The sequence below is a fragment of the Nycticebus coucang genome, chromosome 4 (assembly GCF_027406575.1).
Source record: "Nycticebus coucang isolate mNycCou1 chromosome 4, mNycCou1.pri, whole genome shotgun sequence".
NCBI lineage: Eukaryota > Metazoa > Chordata > Mammalia > Primates > Lorisidae > Nycticebus > Nycticebus coucang.
In genome coordinates, this window is record NC_069783.1 from 112,808,128 (window position 1) to 112,828,091 (window position 19,964).

The following is a 19,964-nucleotide window of genomic DNA, read 5'->3' on the forward strand; positions in this document are numbered from 1 at the left end:
AAAGAATTCTAATCCCAAGGCTAGAAGATTTTTAAGGTTCAACCATGTGAAGGTTATGAGGGTTTTTTTTTCTTGATATATGCTTGCCAAACAATTCCCAATATTGTGTAACAGGAGATTCATCACTCAGATGACAACAATGCTCCCATTGAGAGAGCAGTCCTGGCACATACATACATTGCCTTTAATTCACCAGAGCAAAATCTTAGTTAACCCACAAATATTATGGGCACACATAGGTAAAAAACCCCAAATATCAACCAACCAAAAAAGGAAAAAATGTGCAAGTTCACCTATGCATTAAATCAATGGGTTTGACACCAATGCAAGGAAGCTTTGAAATTGATTTTCTTCTTGTCTCTCAACCACTTCATGTGTGAGAAGTATTTAAAGCAGCAGAAAATAAGATAATTCTGTGGTTTGCTCTGTTTAACAAAGGAAGTGTTGTATTACTCCAGTAGGCCATAAAGTAGGTTTGAGAACTCAGAGTTATAAAAGAACCAGACAAAGTTGGGGTGCAAACTTCATTTAAACTTAGCACATTAATGGTGACTGTACACAGCTGTGTCATCCTGAAACCAGTTTTGTTCTTTAGGTATGTTCTTGATTGGATCACTTCATATTTCCATATTCAACCTCTAACTTATTCTCACCTTCTGTGAGTACTTCAAGAAATTTCTGGATATCTTAAGCTTTTATAGGTGAGAATTTCCTGGAAACAGAGCTACAATTCTCAATTTGGTAGGTGTATTCTGTTCCTGGTGGGAAAACTGAAAAAAAAAAAAAAAAACAACAAAAAAACCCCAAACTTCCTACATTCCTTCCCTCTTTATTGTGTCCCTTCCTCCTGACAGCCTTTTTTCTTGACCAAGTATAACAAATAAAAAAGGGAAGAAAACTTTTGAGTGCCCTTTTGAACTCAATAGAATCTTTAGCTTATGGGTCAAATGATATGGTTCCTCTAACATTCCTCATTTTTCTACAAATATGAGTTCTTAGTACAAGAGGTTGGAAGGAGAGACTGGGTCAGTGGAGCTCAGCCTAATGTATGTGTGGATAACTCAGACCTTATGTTCTGCTGATAGAGTTGCAGAAGCATTATCTTCATACACAAAGCCCATCAGTCAGCCAATAATCATTTCCTGAATGCCTTGCCTGTGTTCAGAGCTGAGTTATGAGAAGAGGTCAGTGTGGTATGATGCTAGCATGGTAGATGCCAGACTGGAAGCAAGGAGACCTGCCAATTATTTGACTTTCAAAAAAAAAACAACACAAAACCCCCCAAATCCCAAGACTTACCTCTCCCAAGGCCTCAGTGTCCTTACATGTATTAATAAAAATTAGGAGACTATAGTGGTTAACCTCAGCTTTAGGTATCTTCTAACTAGAACTGCAGCAGATTTCAAAGTAAGATAATTAGCTCCCAGGCTCTTTTCTTTCAAGAGGTTTCCAGATAGCTGGGAGGCTGAGCAATCACATCATAAGTTGTGTTTCTGAAAGAGCACAGCTTGGCCCACTTGGATGTCTGGGCACTTTCCTCTGAAGTGGTGCTATACTGGATTTCTGCCCATTCTAAATGTACTCCACTAGTCCTGCCTTAGGGCCTGTGTACTTGCTGGCCTTGCTGCCTTGAGCTTCCTGCAGGAATGGTGGCTCCTTCCTCCCTTCTCATCTTTGCCGATCTTAGATGGCATCTTCTCTGAGAGTGCCATCTCTTACAACTACTTCTTCTTTTTTTTAGAGACAGAGTCTCATTTTATCACCCTTGGTAGAGTGTTGTTGCGTCATAGCTCACAGCAACCTCCTGGGCTTAGGCGATTCTCCTGCCTCAGCCTGCTGAGCAGCTGGGACTACAGGTGCCCAGCAGAACGCCCAGCTAATTTTTTGTGGCAGTTTGGCCAGGGCTGGGTTCGAACCCGCCACCCTCGGTATATGGGGCGGGCGCCCTACCCAGTAAGCCACAGGCGCCGCCCTCTTACAACTATTTCTAAAGGTCTTCCTTATTCTCTTATTTTTGCATTCATTCCTCTTTGTACTCTCCTAGTTTGTGATCATTTTACTTGTGTTTGCATTCCTAACTAGACTGTTAGCTCCGAGTAGAGGTCCTTTTTCTTTTGTTCAGAACTGTATACACAATACCTAGTACCATAGTTAAGTCTAAGAGATATATGTTCAACGAATTAACTTTGACAACTCCAAAATTCCAAGGAACCAGATGACATCTAAAGACATTTTTCCACAAAGTCCCTTTCTTTCGCGTTTCCTCGGTCAGGCTGGGCTGTTACACAGGCTGAAATAACTTTCTTCCACTGCCTGCTTTCTTTAGATCTCGGTATTTCTTTTCCTTGAGGAAAAAGGCTCGTAAGACATCATGGCGCACTCTTGTGCCGTAGTGACATCATTACCGCGCTTATTGCACTACAAGCCCGGCCGCAGAGCCCTTCTCTTCCATTTGAAGTTCCGAGGGTCCCAGACACAAACTCTTCACGTTTCCACTCCGCAAGGTCTCAGCGCTCTACGTCGCATCCGCCAGCACGCGCAGCAATGACATCACGCTCCAGGGCTGGCGTCACGTGCCCCCCCGCGGGGGGCGGCTCTCAAGGGCGGTGCTTCCGGTCGGCGGAGCCCGGCGGCCAGAACGACGGCGGCGGCGGCGGCGCTGGGATGGCGGGCGCTGGGACCGAAGCCCGGTTTGCCGGGTTGTCGTTGGTGCAGCTCAACGAGCTGCTGGAGGACGAGGGGCAGCTGACGGACATGGTGCAGAAGATGGAGGAGGTGAGCCGATCGGAGGCTCGAGGCGGCGGCTGTTTAGGGCCTCGAGTGAGATTCGCGCCTCGAGCGGTGGCCGGACTGCGGAGTCTTCAGTCGCGTTGAGGGGACTGGGACGAGAAATAGAGGGGTCATGGAGGAAGGGTTCAGGAGTCGCGGAACGTGACTGGTGCCGAGGCAGGAATGGGTGGGGGGCTGAGACAGGGTTTAGAGAACCGAGAGGACCTACCTAAACGAGGACTGAGGCGGGAAAATGGGTCCTGAGACGGGGCTTGGCAGCTGATTCGGGGGACTCAGACAAGGTTTGGTGGGGCTGAGGACCCAGGGTTGTGTCTGAAGGGGGAATTAAGAGAGTCTGGAATGGGGATTACGAGACTAGAGGGCTAAGTGTGAGTCTGGGGGGATGAGGGAAGGAATCGGGGGATCTGAGATTGGGAGTGAAGGGATTAGAGGTGAATGAGTGGGCCGAGGGCTAGGTCTGGGAAGGGATTTGGGGGGCGTTGAGGGGAAACGTTGGGGGTGTCCATGGGGACTGAGGCAGTTATTGGAGGTCTTAAGAATGGGTTTGGTGGGGAGCGCTGAGCGAGTTAGCTGGATATGATTTTTTCTTTTTTTGGAGACAGAGTCTCACTCTGTCACCCTTGGTAGAGTGCTGTGATGTCACAGTTCACAGCAACCTTCAGCTTTTGGGCTCAGGCAATTCTCTTGCCTCAGCCTCCGGAGCAGCGGGAACTACAATGCCCGGCTATTTTTTGTTGCAGTTTGGCCCGGGTCGGGTTCGAATTCGCCGCCCTCGGTATATGGGGCCGGTGCCCTACTCACTGAGCCACAGGCGTGGCCCAGGTGGATATAATTTTTAGGAGAGGATTGAGGATTCCAAGATGGGGTTGAGAAGCTGAGGGTGTGTAGTTGAGTCTAGTAGGTGGTTCTGAGGGCTTTAAGGGATGGACAGGGGTCCCCAAAAGTTCAGAGGCAGAAGATCATGGAACATACATAGTCAGGGTCCATGTGTCTGAAGAGTCCCAAGAGTCTGACTTCATTTAGAAGTGGCCCTAACAACGTTATCTCAGGGAGGTGAGCCTAAGGGTGGTAGCAGGATCCCTCTTTTTGTAAGGGTTGCTCCCTCTTCAGGGAAGGAGAGAGTATGGGAATTCTAGTATGGCTGGCTTTTGCACCATGGTGTCCTACCCTTCTGGGGCTGAGGGAGGTATTGTGGGGAAAATATAAAATGAAGGTTGGGGGGTGACTGCCAACCCCCACCTCTGCTGTGGAGGGCCCTGCCCAGCTCTGGAAGGCATGTGCCCGACCTTGCTTTTCTGGTTATTTTCCTCCATACATTGTGGTTTGCTCTCAGGGTTAACTGACTTCCTCAGGTTTGCAATGTGTGCTCTGTTTCTCCAAAAGTCTGATCTTACCAGTTTAGGTCCCTTCCAGGCAGGTGGACCCAGGCTCCTTTGTCTCTGAAGTTTAATCCTTCCCACACATACAGTGCTGAATCTCTCACCCAGAAGCCCAGGTGGGGGCTTTTGGCTTTCTTTCCCAAGAGGGATTATTCAGCAACAAGCCAGCCCCCTTAAAAAAGGGCTTGTATGGAGGTTGCACATTCAAAATCCCTGGAAAACCCTCAACAGATCATTGTCTGGAGCTACAGAGAGGCCACTGTAGTAAGACGGTATCAGTCTTTCCATTAATACACCCCTTGTATTCACAGGCTTTGTAACTTGGCACATAAAACAGTTGCTCCAAGATGCAATTTACCCCATTTATGGTCTCCATGTGGCACTTTACATTCTAGAGAATAATAAGTGACAAAATCCATCTTTCTTGACTTAAGGAGAGTTTCATGTCTCCAAAGGAAAAAAATCTTTGCTTAGTTTCTCTGGTTTTCAGTTGCTGGGAGACCTTTTGTTGATTGTCAGCAGGGCATCTTTCTAGTTTAATAATAAAATGATAGGTATATATTTCTAACACTGCCCACAAGTTATTTTGGTGTATGTGGCTATTCTGTTCCAGTAAGAACAGAGTATTGTAGTTTTACCGGTGTAACATCAATATAAATAAACTGCCTTTTAGTGGACAGAAGATTGCGGAAGAATTAATTCTACCAACTTGGAAGCCTGTTAGGGACGGCCTCACTTGTCCTACCTGAGAACCTGGAAATTATTTTTTAAAGGAAAAGATAAATTAATTTAGCAGGTTTTTCCTTTTTTTGTGAGTAAAAGTGATCTTTACACCAAAGCACCCTATAGAAATACTCAGGACTGGCTCAGTGCCTGTAGCTCAAGCAGCTAAGGCACCAGACACATACACCTGAGCCGGTGGGTTCAAATCCAGCCTTGGCCTGCCAAACAACAATGACAACTACAACCAGAAAATAGCCAGGCGTTGTGACGGGCACCTGTAGTCCCAGCTACTTGGGAGGCGGAGGCAAGAGAATCACTTAAGTCCAGGAATTAGAGGTTGTTGTAGGCTGTGATGCCATGGCACTCTACCCAGGGTGACAGCTTGAGGCTCTGTCTCAAAAAAAAAAAAAGAAAGAAATACTCAGGACTGATACCACTTGACCAGACTGGGTAGTTCAAGCTAGATTACTCAGCAGTAGTTTGCTTTTCTGGGTGTAGCGCTTTTAAAACAAGGAAACTCAACGTGAAAACCAGAATGCCTTGGGCAGCTCACTTAGCCAGGGTCACTCTTTACAAATCTTGTTGCCCTGGTCATGCACAGTGCCTTTCTGAAGGAATGGGTGTAATGTGAAAATTCAGCTGACATTTTTGGCCATTGTAGTTTCAGTCACCTGGCAATGATACGCGTTGGTTTATTTTGGGGTGGCTGTGGGACACAGTTGAATAGAATGTTTTGTGAACTGTCTGCTCTTGACCAAATGGAACATTTATGATGGTGTGTTAAAAGAACATTCAGGCTTTGGAATGGACTTGGCTTGTTCCTTTCTGTGTAATTGCAGTCAAGTCACTTAACTTCTCTGAGCAGCTCCTGGAAAAGGATATGATAAAAACGTCTATTTAGGGCGGTGCCTGTGGCTCAGTCGGTAAGGCACCGACCCCATATACTGAGGTTGGCGGGTTCAAACCCGGCCCCGGCCGAACTGCAACAAAAAAATAGCCAGGTGTTGTGGCGGGCGCCTGTAATCCCAGCTACTCGGGAGGCTGAGGCAAGGGAATCGCCTAAGCCCAGGAGTTGGAGGTTGCTGTGAGCTGTGTGATGGCAGGGCACTCTACCGAGGGCCATAAAGTGAAACTCTGTCTCTACAAAAAAAACCCAAACAAACAAAAAAAACGTCTATTTAACTGGGTTGATGTGAGAATTAGGTGAGGTAACACGTGACAGGTGGTAACAGGACCCCCTGTTATGTCAAACGCTTAAAACACAGGCCATAGTTAGGGCACAATAAAGAGTAATTGCAGTAATTAACAATTGTAATTCTCTTTTTTGAAAGATTACTGACAGTTATTAATACCAGGTCATCCTGGTTCAGCGCCTGTGGGCCCGCCAAACAACAATGACAGCAGCAACCAAAAAATAGCAGGGCATTGTGGTGGGCGCCAGTAGTCCCAGCTACTTGGGAGGTGGAGGCAGGAGACTCGCTTGAGCCCTGGAGTTGGAGGTTGCTGTGAGCTGTGATGCGACGGCATTCTATCCAGGTTAACAGCTTGAGGCTCTGTCTCAAAAAAAAAAAAAAAAGAAAAACACCAGGTCATCCTGACAAGTTATAAATAGGGTCTCATTTCAAGAATTTCAAATAAATTTATTTGCCATTAGCCTAAGAAACATTTGCCTTTTTTATGGTCAAAATGATTATATATTTGAGTAGGTCTAGTACGAGATGGTAAATGAAACAGGCTTTTCACGGCATAGACTCTCTTAACCTGAACCAAAGCACTTTATTTTATTTTATTTATTTATTTATTTTTTGCAGAGACAGGGTCTCATTTTATCGCTCTCAGTAGAGTGCCATGTCGTCACACAGCTCACAGCAATCTCCAGTTCCTGGGCTTAGGCAATTCTCTTGCCTCAGCCCCCCAAGTAGCTGGGACTACAGGTGCCTGCCACAATGCCTGGCTATTTTTTTTTTTTTTCATTGCTGTTTGGCTGGGCCCAGGTTTTGAACCTGCCACCCTGAGTATATGGGGCCGGCGCCCTACTCACTGAGCCACAGGTGCCACCCTTACTTAATTTTATTTTTTGCAGTTTTTGGCCGGGGCTGGGTTTGAACCCGCCACCTCTGGTATGTGGGGCCAGCTCCCCACTCTTGAGCCACAGGCACTGCCCCATGGGAGAAGGAAGTGTTTTAAATTGTAGTTTAAGGCTTCTTTAAGCCTGAGGGGATATTTTGTGGCGACTGGGAAGTGTGGCTGGATTTTGAAGACATCACTGTTAGGTTTAAATACAGCTATTCATTATGCTTCACTTACATTGTTTTAATTGTGGTGTGTGAGTTTTAGTGCAGCTCAAGACATTTAAAATCATGTCAGAATTTTCAGGGCCCGTATTATCTTTTCCTATTCTTCCAGTTCATTATGCAGTTCCCTAAATGTGGTATATCCATAGTGATCTGTGTTCTTCTCTTTTTGCTGCAGGTTTATGTTTCATATTATACACATTTTTATTTTTATTTAAAGTTATTTTTACATGGCAATGGAATGTGCCTTCTTCTGTCTACATTAACCCCATTGGACTTGCAGGGCACTCCCTTAAAAGGAACTATTGCTTAGTGTATTAGACATCTAAACCAGACCTCTTGGGTCACTTCTCCCAGTGTGCTTTGAGGAAATGCAGATTGGTTGGTGTTAACTAAGGATTCAGATTCAGGATCTTTGTTCCTGTGGCAAGTGAAAATGCCCACATGCAAAAATGGCTGAGGGTCTGAAAGACAGATTGTTTTGTGGAAAGTAAAGTGCTCTGGTCTGGAAGAAGCTGTTTCCCTAAGGTGTGTTAGGGTGTGATTTCTGTGTGGGGCTGCAAAGCTACTGCATGAATCATAATGGCTCATTGAAATGTACTGACCTTGCTTTAAATCTAAGGACTGCTTCCTGAGCACACATTCCTGAACGCTGGGGAGACCGAGTTTTAGAAGTAAGCTTTGAACTCTTTGAGCTTTTTGAGTATAATTCTACTGGAGTTTGTTTCTTTGCATGTTGTACCGTCATTATTATGTATGTAAAGGCTTTAACTTTTAAACCTTTTTTTCTTTGGATGTAGTACATTGCCTCACCTTTTTATTTTATTTTATTTTTTATTTTTTTCTTATGTGATATAGTTTTACTTTGTCACCCTTGGTAGAGTGCTATGGCATCATAAACTCACAGCAACCTCAAACTCTTGGGCTCAAGCGATTCTCTTATCTCAGCCTCCCAAGTAGCTGGGACTATAGGTGTCTGCCACAATGCCTGGCTGTTTTTTAGAGATGGGGTCTTGGACTTGATCAGGCTGGTCTTGAACCAGTGAATTCAGAGAATCCATCCACCCACCTGGGCCTCCCAGAGTGTTGGGATTAGAGCTATGAGACACTGTTTTTTAAGAGACTACACTCTGTTGCCTAGGGTAGAGTGTAGTGGCATGATCAATCATGCTCAACTTCTGGACTCAAGCAATCCTCCCAGCTAATTTTCTTTTCTTTTTTTTTTTTTTTGTAGAGACAGAGTCTCACTTTATGGCCCTCAGTAGAGAGCCATGGCATCACACAGCTCACAGCAACCTCCAACTCCTGGGCTTAAGTGATTCTCTTGCCTCAGCCTTCCGAGTAGCTGGGACTACAGGCACCCGCCACAACGCCCAGCTATTTTTTGGTTGCAGTTCAGCCGGGGCTGGGTTTGAACCCGCCACCCTCGGTATATGGGGCCGGCGCCTTATCAACTGAGCCACAGGCGCCTCCCAATTTTCTTAATTTTTTATGTTGCCCAGGCTGGTGTTGAATTCCTGGCCTCAAGAGATCCTCCTACTTTCGCCTCCCAAAGTGCTGGGATTATAGACATGAGCCACCATACCCGACCTGTTACTTTAACTCTTACACAAAAAATTACTGTGCCCAGGAGCCTAGTCATATTTTCTGACATTTACCTTTATCTCATTTTATCTATTTTTAAAGGAGGCATCAAGATTTCAAGGCAAGAGCCTAGCCAAGAGTTATGTGACCTTATTGAAGTGATTTGAACTCTCTGTGCTTCAGTTTTACTAATTATAAAATGAGGTTGGTAATACTGCCTGCCTTTTAGGGTTCTTGAGATTAAGTATCACAATACGTAGAAAGGATATTTGGCACAGAGGAAGCATTCAATAGTGCCTGGGTCACTTTTTAAAAATTTTACTTAACTATTTTTTAGAGACAGTGTCTCACTGTTCCCCAAGCTGGAGTGCGGTGGTGCAGTCATAGTTCACTGCAACCTCAAACTCCTAGGCTCAGGTGTTCCTCCTGCCTCGGCTTCCCTACCTACCCTGTTTCCCGAAAATAAGACATCCTCCGAAAATAAGACCTACTTACAGGAAAGATAAGACGTCCCCTGAAAATAAGACCTATGCATCTTTGGGAGCACACCTTAAAATAAGACACCGTCTTATTTTCGGGGAAACAGGGTAGTAGGTGGGACTGCAGGTGTGTGTTGCCATGTCCAGCTAATTTAAAACAAATTTTTTTTTTGTATGGTAAAGGTCTCACTGTGTTTCCCAATCTGGTCTTGATCTCCTGGCCTCAAGCCGTCCTTCTGCCTCAGCTTCCTAAAGCGCTGGGATTACTTACAGTCATGAACCACTGTATCTAGCCTAGCTCCTTTTTTAGAGATGTTGAGAATGTTAAACTGGTTAGATAAAATTTGATCCATTTGATTTATTTAATTGCTCTTTACTTCTTTTACCTTTACTAAAAGTGCAGCAGGGCAGTGCAACAACTAATAGCGCAGTTGTTGGCCTTTGAGACCAGCAGTGCAACTTTTGACAAGTATTCAGTCTTTCTAATTGCAGTCCTCTTTGGAAATAAAAGAGATAATAGGGTTGTTGGGTGCATTAAATGAGATAAATATCCAAGATGCTATACATGGTGAACACTTAGTACATAGTTGTTGGCTAAAAGGGATAGTGTCCTTGCTGCTGAAATAGAAGATTCCACTTCACTATGTGCAAAGCATTGTAAAGGATAGAGACACAAGTGGAGCATAATTCCTATATTGTAATTTGGGAATAAACCAAGTACATAAACATCTATAAGAGAGAATAAGAGGTGTGGAGTTTCGCACTGGGAAGATGAAGAGTTCTGGATATAGATGGTGGTGCAAGAATGTGAATGAACTGTACTCTTAAAAACGGTTAAAATGGGCCAAGCTCAGTGGCTCACACCTATAATCCTAGCACTTTGGGGGGCTGAGGTGGGAGGATTGCTTGAGGCCAGGAGTTGGAGACCAGTCTGGGCAATAGAATGAGAGACCTACAAAAAAAATTTTTTTTATGGTTAAGTTTTGCCTGCTGTGTATTTTACCACGTTTAAATCTTTTTTTAGAGATAGAGTCTTGCTCTGTTGCCCAGGCTGGAGTTCAGTGGTGCAGTCCCAGCTCACTGCAGCTTCAAACTGAACTCAAGTGATCCTCCTGCCTTAGCCTTCTTAGTAGCTGAGACTACAGTTGTGCACCACCGTACCCATCTAGTCTTTCATATTTTTTGTAGAGGCAGAGTCTCACTGTTTTCTCCAGGCTGGTCTTGAAGTCCTGTCCTTAAGCAGTCTTCCTGCTTCAGCCTCTTGGAGTGCTGGGATTACAGGCATGAGCCACTGAGCCTGGCCTTTACCTCATTTTAAAAAAGAATTAGAAAAAACCCAGATGTGAATTATAAATGACACTGAAGTTGAGATGAAAAAAGCTCTCTGGGCCAGTCCAGGTGGTTCATGCCTATAATGTTAGCATTGTGGGAGGCCAACACCGATGAATTACTTGAACTCAGGAGTTTGAGACCAGCCTGAGCAAGAGTAAGACCCTGTCTCTAGTAAAAATAGAAAAATTAGCTGTGTGTCATGGTGGGTGCCTGTAGTCCCAGCTACTCAGGAGGCTGAGGCAGGAAGATCACTTGAGCCCAAGAGTTAGTTTTAGGCTGCTGTGAGCTATGATGATGCTGTAGCACTCTACCCAGGGTGACAGAGTAAGGCTCTGTCTCAAAAAAAAAAAAAAAAGAAGAAGAGAGAAAGGCTCTCTGGCTAGATTAGGTTCCTTTAGGTTCAGTAGATGGCTAAGTTTTTTTTTTTTTTTTTTGGCCGGGGCTGGGTTTGAACCCGCCACCTCCGGCACTCCACCCCTTGAGCCACAGGCACCACCCAGTTTTTTTTTTTTTTTTTTTTTTTTTTTTTTGTAGTTTTTGGTGGGGGCTGGACCTGAACCTGCCACTTCTGGCATATGGGGCTGGTGCCCTACCCCCTTGAGCCACAGGCACCACGCTAGATGGCTAAGTTTTTTTTTTGTTGTTGTTTTGAGACAGAGTCTCACTTTGTCACCCTTGGTAGAGTGCTGTGGGATCACAGCTCATAGCGACCTTTTGGGCTCAAGTGATCCTTCTGCCTCAGCCTCCTGAGTAGCTGGGACTATAGGCGCCTACCACAATGCCTGGCTAGTTTATTTTTAGAGACGACTTCTCGCTCTGGCTCAGGATGGTCTTGAACCTGTGAGCTCAGGCAATCCACTAGCTTCGGCCTCCCAGAGTGCTAGGATTACAGGCTTGTGCCACCTAGATGACTAAAATTTTTTTTTTTAAGAGACAGAGTCTCACTTTGTCACCCTCCATAGAGTGCTATGGCATCACAGCTCACAGCAACCTCCAGCTCTTGGGCTTAGGCTATTCTCTTGTCTCAGCCTCCCGAGTAGCTAGGACTACAGGTGCCTGCCACAACTCCCGTGATTTTTTTGTTGCAGTTTGACCGGGGCTGGGTTCGAACCTGCCATCCTTGGTATATGGGGTCGGCGCCCTACTCACTGAGCCACAGGTGCTGCCCCTAAATGACTAAGTTTTAAAGGACTTTTTTTTTTGCGTTAGAGCCCCAAGCTGTCCCCCTGGGTAGAGTGCTGTGGCATCACAGCTCACAGAAACCTCCAACTCCTGGGCTCAAGTGATTCTCTTGCCTCTGCCTCCCAAGTAGCTGGGACTACAGGTGCCCGCCACAACGCCTGGCTATTTTTTGATTGCAGCTGTCGTTGTTGTTTGGCGGGCCCAGGCTGGATTCAAACCCACCAGCTCAGGTGTATGTGGCTAGCGCCTTAGCCACTTGAGCCACAGACGCCGAGCCAAGATGACTAAGTTGTTTTTATTTTTTTTGTAGAGACAGAGTCTGACTTTACTGCCTTCAGTAGAGTGCCATAATGTAACAGGACTCACAGCAACCTCTAGCTCTTGGGCTTCAGTGAGTCTCCTGCCTCAGCCTCCCGAGCAGCTGGGACTACAGGCGCCCGCCACATCACCCGGCTATTTTTTGGTTGCAGTTCAGCCGGGGCTGGGTTTGAACCCGCCACCCTCGGTATATGGGGCCGGCGCCCTACTCACTGAGCCACAGGCACCACCCCACGATGACTAAGTTTTAAGAAAATAAGTTATTGAATACAATAATGCCTACCAGAGGGTATAGATAGTAACATAAGGAACATTGTGTACCTGCCTCCCAGTTTAGGAACTGAACACTCCCACCCCATGTGCTCTGTCCTGAGCATGTTCTTCATGTTGCCCAGCCACTGTCTTGAATTAGCTATTTATTTTTCTAAGTAGGATTTTGATGAACAAAAATGGAGGCTCAGGAGGAAGTGACAACATAGAGGGGGGAAAATGGGGGATAGATTGTGCGAATACTGAGAGTTCTCATCCACTTTGGCCAGATGGGATTTGCTGATGTGTAGGGAAACAGCAAGAAATAAGGCTGACATGGGCAGAATGCCAGAGTGTGAGCTCCATGTCAGTTCATTTGGTAGCAAGGAGCTTCTGTGACCATTTCGGAGTCGAGAAGCAATCGGATCACATTGCACTTTAAGGAGATTAATCTGGCAGCAGAACGTGGGCTGCATTGATGTAGGAAGGCTCAGAAATACCAGGCTGGAGGCAAAGGGGAAAGTGTAGGTTAGGAAGAAATTAGGATTTGAGCTGAGGTTCTGGGAGAGGTAGACCAGCTGTCTGGACTCACTCTCCTCTCCCCCCCACCTCTGGGCCTTCCCTTCCCTCCTCTGGGGGGACCTCATCAGCTTTCCCTTCCAAAGCTCCCTTCCACGCCTCAGTCACAGGCACATGATCCCTTACCCTCTTTGTATACCTGTTCCGTGGCATCTGACACATATTTTGTAAGTCACTCACTTCCCTGGGCTTGGGGACTCCATTTTGTCATGTTTATCTTTGCATCCTTGGCAATGCCTGCCTGACACACAAAGTGTGCCCAGTTAGTGCTGCCTAGTGAGTGTGAGCGCAGATAACCGGGCTTGCAGTGGAAGTGAGGAAGAGAATGAGCATGGGGGTGCAGTTGGGTGAGGGGGGGTCCTTAAGACAATGTTAGATTGTAAGAGACAGACAGAGCACCCCCCACAGCATTGTCAGCAGGTGGTTGGAAATGCAGAGTTGGAATTCAGGGAACAGTCTGCTTCCTCTTTAGTGCTTGTTGAAGGCAAGGAGAATATAAAAGATTGAAAGACCACTAGGAGTGGCGGCAGTAGGGCGCCGGCCACATGGCCACATACACCCCAGCTGGCGCGTTCGAACCCAGCCTGGGCCAGCTAAACAGCTATGACAACTGCAACAACAACAACAACAAAAATAGCTGGGTGTTGTGGCACGCACCTGTAGTCCCAGCTACTGGGGAGGCTGAGGCAAGAGAATCACTTAAGCCCAGGAGTTGGAGGTTGCTGTAAGCAGTGACGCCACGGCAACATAGTGAGACTCTGTCTCAAAAAAAAAAAAAAAGACCACTTAGAGTAATTAGTGAGTTGGAAGAAGGAAAGAGGTGCCATGAAAGAAAAGGGAGAAAAGGCTTGGCTCTTTTGGCTTAAGCGGCTAAGGCACAAGCCACGTATGCCTGAGCTGACGGGTTCAAATCCAGCCCCGGCCTGCCAAACAACAATGACAGCTGCAACCAAAAAATAGCCAGGCATTGTGGTGGGCACCTGTAGTCCCAGCTACTTGGGAGGCGGAGGCAAGACAATTGCTTGAGGCCAAAATAGCCAGGCATCTGTAATCCTAGCTATTTGGGAGGTGGAGGCAAGATAATTGCTTGAGCCCAGGAGTTGGAGGTTGCTGTGAGCTGTGATGCCACAGCACTCTACCCAGGGCAATAGCTTGGGGCTCTGTCTCAAAAAAAAAAAAAAAAAAAAAAGAGAGAGAAAAAGAAAAGGGAGAAAAGAGAGAAACAAGTCTGATGACCTAACATCCTGTTATAGACTGGCCGGAAGAAGAGGAACCAGAAGTAGACTGCAGGGTTTGAAGCTCACCAAAGATGTACAGAAAGGTTGTGCTGTTGAGCTAAGGAATGCCACGCCCACCTTGTTGCTTATGTTGCTATGAGGATTTGTGCCAGGTATGCAGTTCAAGGTTATCTAGGAAGACCTGGGTGTCAGCCACTGTGCTGAAGTCAGTCACTGCACTAAGAACATGCAGAGACAAGTTGTCCATTGGTTTATTTCCTTCCTCAGCTATGCGAGTTTTCACATCCATCATTATTCAGGAAAACTTACTACCCAGTGGTACAAAAGCAGTGGAAATTTTTTGTAGAATTTCTTTTCTTTTCTTTCTTTCTTTCTTTTTTTTGAGACAGAGCTGTTTATAGAGGATTCTGGCAGTCAGGGGAAGGATGGATTGGAGGGAAATAAGAAAGCAGGGAGGTCAATTAGGAGGCTGAAAGATAAATGATAAAAATTATCTTTAGGCAGCCAAAATAACTGACTTCAAGGACATATGCTGGACTCCACCCTACTGAGTCTTGGTTTTGCATACAGTTTGCATGATAATTTACTTGGTCATGTGAGTGTCAAATTTTAAAAGAGTATAGGGAAGAACTATCAGAGCCAGTAACATTATCAAGAAATAAATGAATGACTGAGCATGTTAGCTCATGCTTGTAATTCTAGCACTTTGGGAGGCTGAGGCAGGTGGATCACTTGAGCTCAGGAGTTTGAGACCAGCCTGAGCAGAGTAAGACCCCCATCTCTACTAAAAATAGAAAAAAACTAGCCAGGCATTGTGGCGGGTGTCTGTTGTCTTAGCTACTTGGGAGGCTGAGGCAATGAGATGGCTTCAACTCAAGAGTCTTGAGGTTGCTGTGAGCTACAATTATGCCATGGCACTCTACTCAGGGCAACAGAGTGAGACTACCCAGGGTGAGAGAACTGGGACCAAACAGCCTCATGTGCTGTCTCAAAAAAAAAAAGAAAGAAAGGAAAAGAAAAGAAAGAAATGACAGAAAAAGAGGAGGCAAAAGTGATAAAAGCTGTACAAAAAGTGGAATGATATCTATTACACATAGTGGTGAAGACGGGATTTAGGTTGCTGGGAAACTTTGGGGCATGTTTAAGCATCCTAAATGTCAGTTTCCTTGTCTTTAAAATGGGAGTTAATACCATCCTCATTGAGTTTGTAAACTTTTATTATACCATGTATGGCAATAATAAAGACGCCACACATGGATGCTGGATGCTGTTAATGTTGATACAGTGTTTGGGGCTATTTGATTTAGGGTAATGTTTTCCTTAGAGCCTTAGTGTTGTAGATATTAATTATGTTAAAAAGGGCTCCATGGTAAATATATTTGGGAAACCAGTGAGCCGAAAGGGGTTTTGTTTTGTTTCTTTCTTCCTGCCAGGGTGAGTGGTAAAGCTCCAGAGCGGGTGTGTGTACCCAGTATTTCTCTTTTTTTATTTTGAGACAGAGTCTCAGTGTCGCCCTTGATAGAGTGCCATGGCATCACAGCTTACAGCAACCTCAAACTCTCGGGCTTAAGCGATTCTCTTGCCTCAGCCGCCCAAGGAGCTGGGACTACAGGCTCCTGTCACAATGCCTGGCTATTTTTTTGGTTGTAGTTGTCGTTGTTTGGCAGGCCTGGGCTGGGTTCGAACCCACCAGCTCTGGTGTTTGAGGCTGAGCTACAGGTGCTGAGCCCTATTTCTCATTCTTTTTTTTTTTTGTAGAGACAGAGTCTCACTGTACCGCCCTCTGGTAGAGTGCCATGACATCACACTGCTCATAGCAACCTCTAACTCTTGGGCTTACGCGATTCTCTTGCCTCAGCCTCCGGAGCAGCTGGGACTACAGGCGCCTGCCCCAATGCCTGGCTATTTTTTTGTTGCAGTTTGGCCGGGGCTGGGTTTGAACCTACCACCCTCGGCATATGGGGCTGGTGCCCTACTCACTGAGCCACAGGCACTGCCCCCTATTTCTCATTCTTTTTTTTTTTTTTTTTTTAGAGACAGAGTCTCACTTTATCGCCCTCAGTAGAGTGCTATGGCGTCACACAGCTCACAGCAACCTCCAGCTTCTGGGCTTAGGTGATTCTCTTGCCTCAGCCTCCAAAGTGGTTGGGACTACAGGTGCCTGCCACAACGCCCAGCTATTTTATGTTGCAGTTTGGCCGGGGCTGGGTTTGAACCCACCACCCTTGGTATATGGGGCCAGCGCCCTACTCACTGAGCCACAGGCGCCACCCTTCTCATTCTTAAACTTAATCCATCTCAGACCTTTTGGTGGAGAATTGCATGGGACTATGTCTCAGGGGAATAATTTGGCAAATGTTTTTTTTTTTGTTTTGTTTTGTTTTGTTTTTTTGAGACAGAGTCTCACTATGTCGCCCTGGGTAGACTGCTGTGGTATTACAGCTCACAGCAACCTCCATCTCTTGGGCTTAAGTGATTCTCTTGCCTCAACCTCCCAAGAGCTGGGACTACAGGTGCCCAACATGCCTGGCTATTTTTTGTTGCAGCTGTCAGTTTTGTTTTAGCTGGCCCAGGCCAATTTCGAACCCACCAGCCTCAGTGTATGTGGCTGGCTCCATAACCACTGTGCTACTGGTGCTGAGCCTGGCGCAAATGCTTATTTAAGGGATAAATGTATCCATCTGCATCTGTAGCCTGAGGATATTGGTATTAGTATTTACAATGACAACTCTTTATCACCAGGAAAAGGCTACCTTACACAGTATTTTTTATTTATGATTACAATTAATCAAACTTTTAAAAAATATTTTTTACTAGGAAAAATGTTTATTAAAGGAAATTTGGAAAATACAGAAAACAGAAGAAAAATACAATAACATAACAAAGCATTTTGGGTTTTTTCTTTGTTTTCCCCACTGGGATGATTCTGTGTATAACGTTTTTACGTTTTTGGTTTGTTTCTTTGTTTCTAACCTAAAGCTATACTCAGGGAATTTTCTTATTTATTTATCAGAATATTCTTTTTTTTTGGCCGGGGCTGGGTTTGAACCCACCACCTCTGGTATCTGGGGCAGGTGGCCTACTCTTTTGAGCCACAGGTGCCGCCCTATTTATCAGAATATTCTTACAAAACATAATTTTTAATAGCTACGTGATAGTTCATCATGTGGATATGTCATAATTTATGTAATCATTTCCTTATTGATATTTAGGGTTTTTTTTGTTTTTTGCTAACATAAATTACAGCAGTTAACATCTTTGGAATCTTTAAAACTCTGATAAGGCCAGGTGAGGTGGCTCATGCCTGTTATCCCAGCACTTGGGAGGCTGAGGGGGGTGGACATTACCTGAGCTCACAGGTGCAAGACCATCCTGAGCCAGACGTCTCTAAAAATAGCCGGGGTGCACAGCTCAGAGGAGTAGGGTGCCAGCCCTATATACTGGAGGTGGTGGGTTCAAACCCGGCCCTGGCCAAAAACTGCAAAAAAAAAAAATAATAATAATAATAATAAAATAGCTGGGCTTGGCACCTGTAGCTCAGCAGCTAAGGGCACTGGCCACATACATCGGAGGTGGGGGGTTGGAACCCAGCCCAGGCCTGCCAAACAACAATGACAACTGCAACCAAAAAATAGCCAGGCGTTGTGGCGGGCGCCTGTAGTCCCAGCTGAGGCAAGAGAATCACTTAAGGCCAGGAGTTTGAGGTTGCTGTGAGCTGTGACATCACAGCACTCTACTGAGGGCCACAAAGTAAGACTCTGTCTCCAAAAAAAAAAAATCTGATAAAGTAACCTACATTTTTTTTTTTGGTAGAGACAGAGTGTCACTTTATTGCCCTTGGTAGAGTGTGGTGGTGTCACATAGCTCACAGCAATCTCCAACTCCTGGGCTTAGGTGATTCTCTTGCCTGAGCCTCCTAAATAGCTGGACTACAGGTGTCTGCCACAATGCCGGGCTATTTTTTTGTTGCAGTTTGGCTGGGGCTGGGTTTGAACCCACCACCCTCAGTATATGATAGGGCTGGCGCCCTACCCACTGAGCCACAGGTGCCGCTCCTGTGACCTACATTTTTTAAGGAATAAGGCTTAGATGTCTAGGCAGTTCTTTTAGGTAAAGTATTTAATTCTCTATATCAGATCTGATTATACCATGTGAAGTGTTTCATTATAAATTTATGTAGAATAACATAGAGTACCTGATTCTCCTTTGACTAATCCCTTTTTCTACCCACAGACTGGGGTGAGGGGGGAAATCCCATTATTAGATTTTTCTAAAATAGCATTTTCTCATTTAAACTGAATAAGTAATTGGAGTCATGTGAGAGCAAATTTTATCCCTTGAACTCAGTTCTGAGTCAGGTGTTGGAAAATTCACGTCATGATGTATTTTAAATGTATAAGCAAAACTGTCAGAAGATACAGTCTTACTGTTTTAATCGCAAACTCCTGAGCTCAAGCCATCCTCCTGGCTCAGCCTCCCAAAGTGTTGGGATTATAGACCTGAGCCACCTTACCTGGCCAATAGATAGAATCTTAATAAGCATAAATTCACAGTTCCTCTGTATAGGCATTTTCTCATTTCCACCTGTGTAAAGACAAGTCCAAAAATTTTTTAGAGATGAATTTCTTGAAATTGTGGTTAAAAGAAAATAAGAAGAAAAAAACCTTGCTGAACAAATGAGTGCTTTAGTTGTTGATCCTGGCTGGAAACCACTAATAAGAAAATCAGAGTTCTGGGCGGTGCCTGTGGCTCAGAGGGGTAGGGCGCTGGCCCCATATACCAGAGGTGGCGGGTTCAAACCCAGCCCTGGCCAAAAACTGCAAAAAAAAAAGAAAGAAAATCAGAGTTTAGAAATTCTGTCTTCCATAGGCTGCTTTTTGGTGGGTGGAGAGAATTTTGATTTTAAAATTATAATAGAAAGTATTAATTGAGTTCCCTTCACCTAAGTGTTCCAGTAATTGTGGCTTTATTCCCTTCCTCAAATACAGGGACTGATGCCTTCCCACACCCCCCTGACTAGCTGTCTGGGCATTTCTGCTCCCATGCTGCCGGTGTCCCATAGTTATTGAGAGTCAAATGATTGCTCCTAGACTTGTTCAGTCTGATTTTGTCACAGTAAGTTTTTTTGTTTTTTTTTTGTAGTTTTTGGCCAGGGCTGGGTTTGAACTCGCCACCTCTGGCATATGGGGCCGGTGCCCTACTCCTTTGAGCCACAGGCACCGCCCTAATTTTTTTTTTTTTGAGACAGAGTCTCATTGTATAGCCCTCGTTAGAGTGCCATGGCCTCACAGCTTACAGTAACCTCAGAGTCTTGGGACAAAGCGATTCTTGTGCCTCAGCCTCCCTTGTAGCTGGGACTACAGGTGACTGCCATAAGGCCCAGCTATTATTATTTTTTTTGTTTGTTCTTAGCAGGCTGGGGCCGGTGCATGTGGCTGGCACCCTAACCACTGAGCTGTGGGTGTCGAACCTTTTTTACAGTAATTATATGATTTCCTTCTATATGGTAGCAACCAATAAACTATGAATGAAAAGAGAAAATGCTCTCTGTGAAAACTGTACAGAGTGCTTTGAAGAGAGTTAATTTGCTAGTGAATTAGGTGTGGTCTAGATGAGGGGAAAATTAAAGAATTCCAGAATGATTCTGCGCTCACATTGCTTGTTCAGCGTCTTAAGTTCTCATTCATGGATGAGAACATGAAAGGATGTGGTCTATGTGAAAAAGAGCTTTTGGAACTTGAGCTAATGGACCTGTTCTCTTACAAAAAGATCTTTTTTTTTTTTGTAGAGACAGAGTTTCACTTTATTGCCCTCGGT

General features: G+C 45.1%; 1 protein-coding gene across 1 annotated transcript in view; it reads left to right on the forward strand.

Annotated features, from left to right (window-relative positions):
- The first annotated feature begins 2,574 nt into the window (after positions 1-2,574).
- Positions 2,575-19,964, forward strand: part of VPS37B (VPS37B subunit of ESCRT-I) — a 33,798-nt gene continuing 16,408 nt past the window's right edge. The window contains exon 1 of the mRNA XM_053587945.1: positions 2,575-2,775. Coding sequence (XP_053443920.1) covers positions 2,665-2,775 — 111 coding nt within the window. The 5' untranslated portion in view covers positions 2,575-2,664. The remainder of the gene's footprint in view (positions 2,776-19,964) is intronic.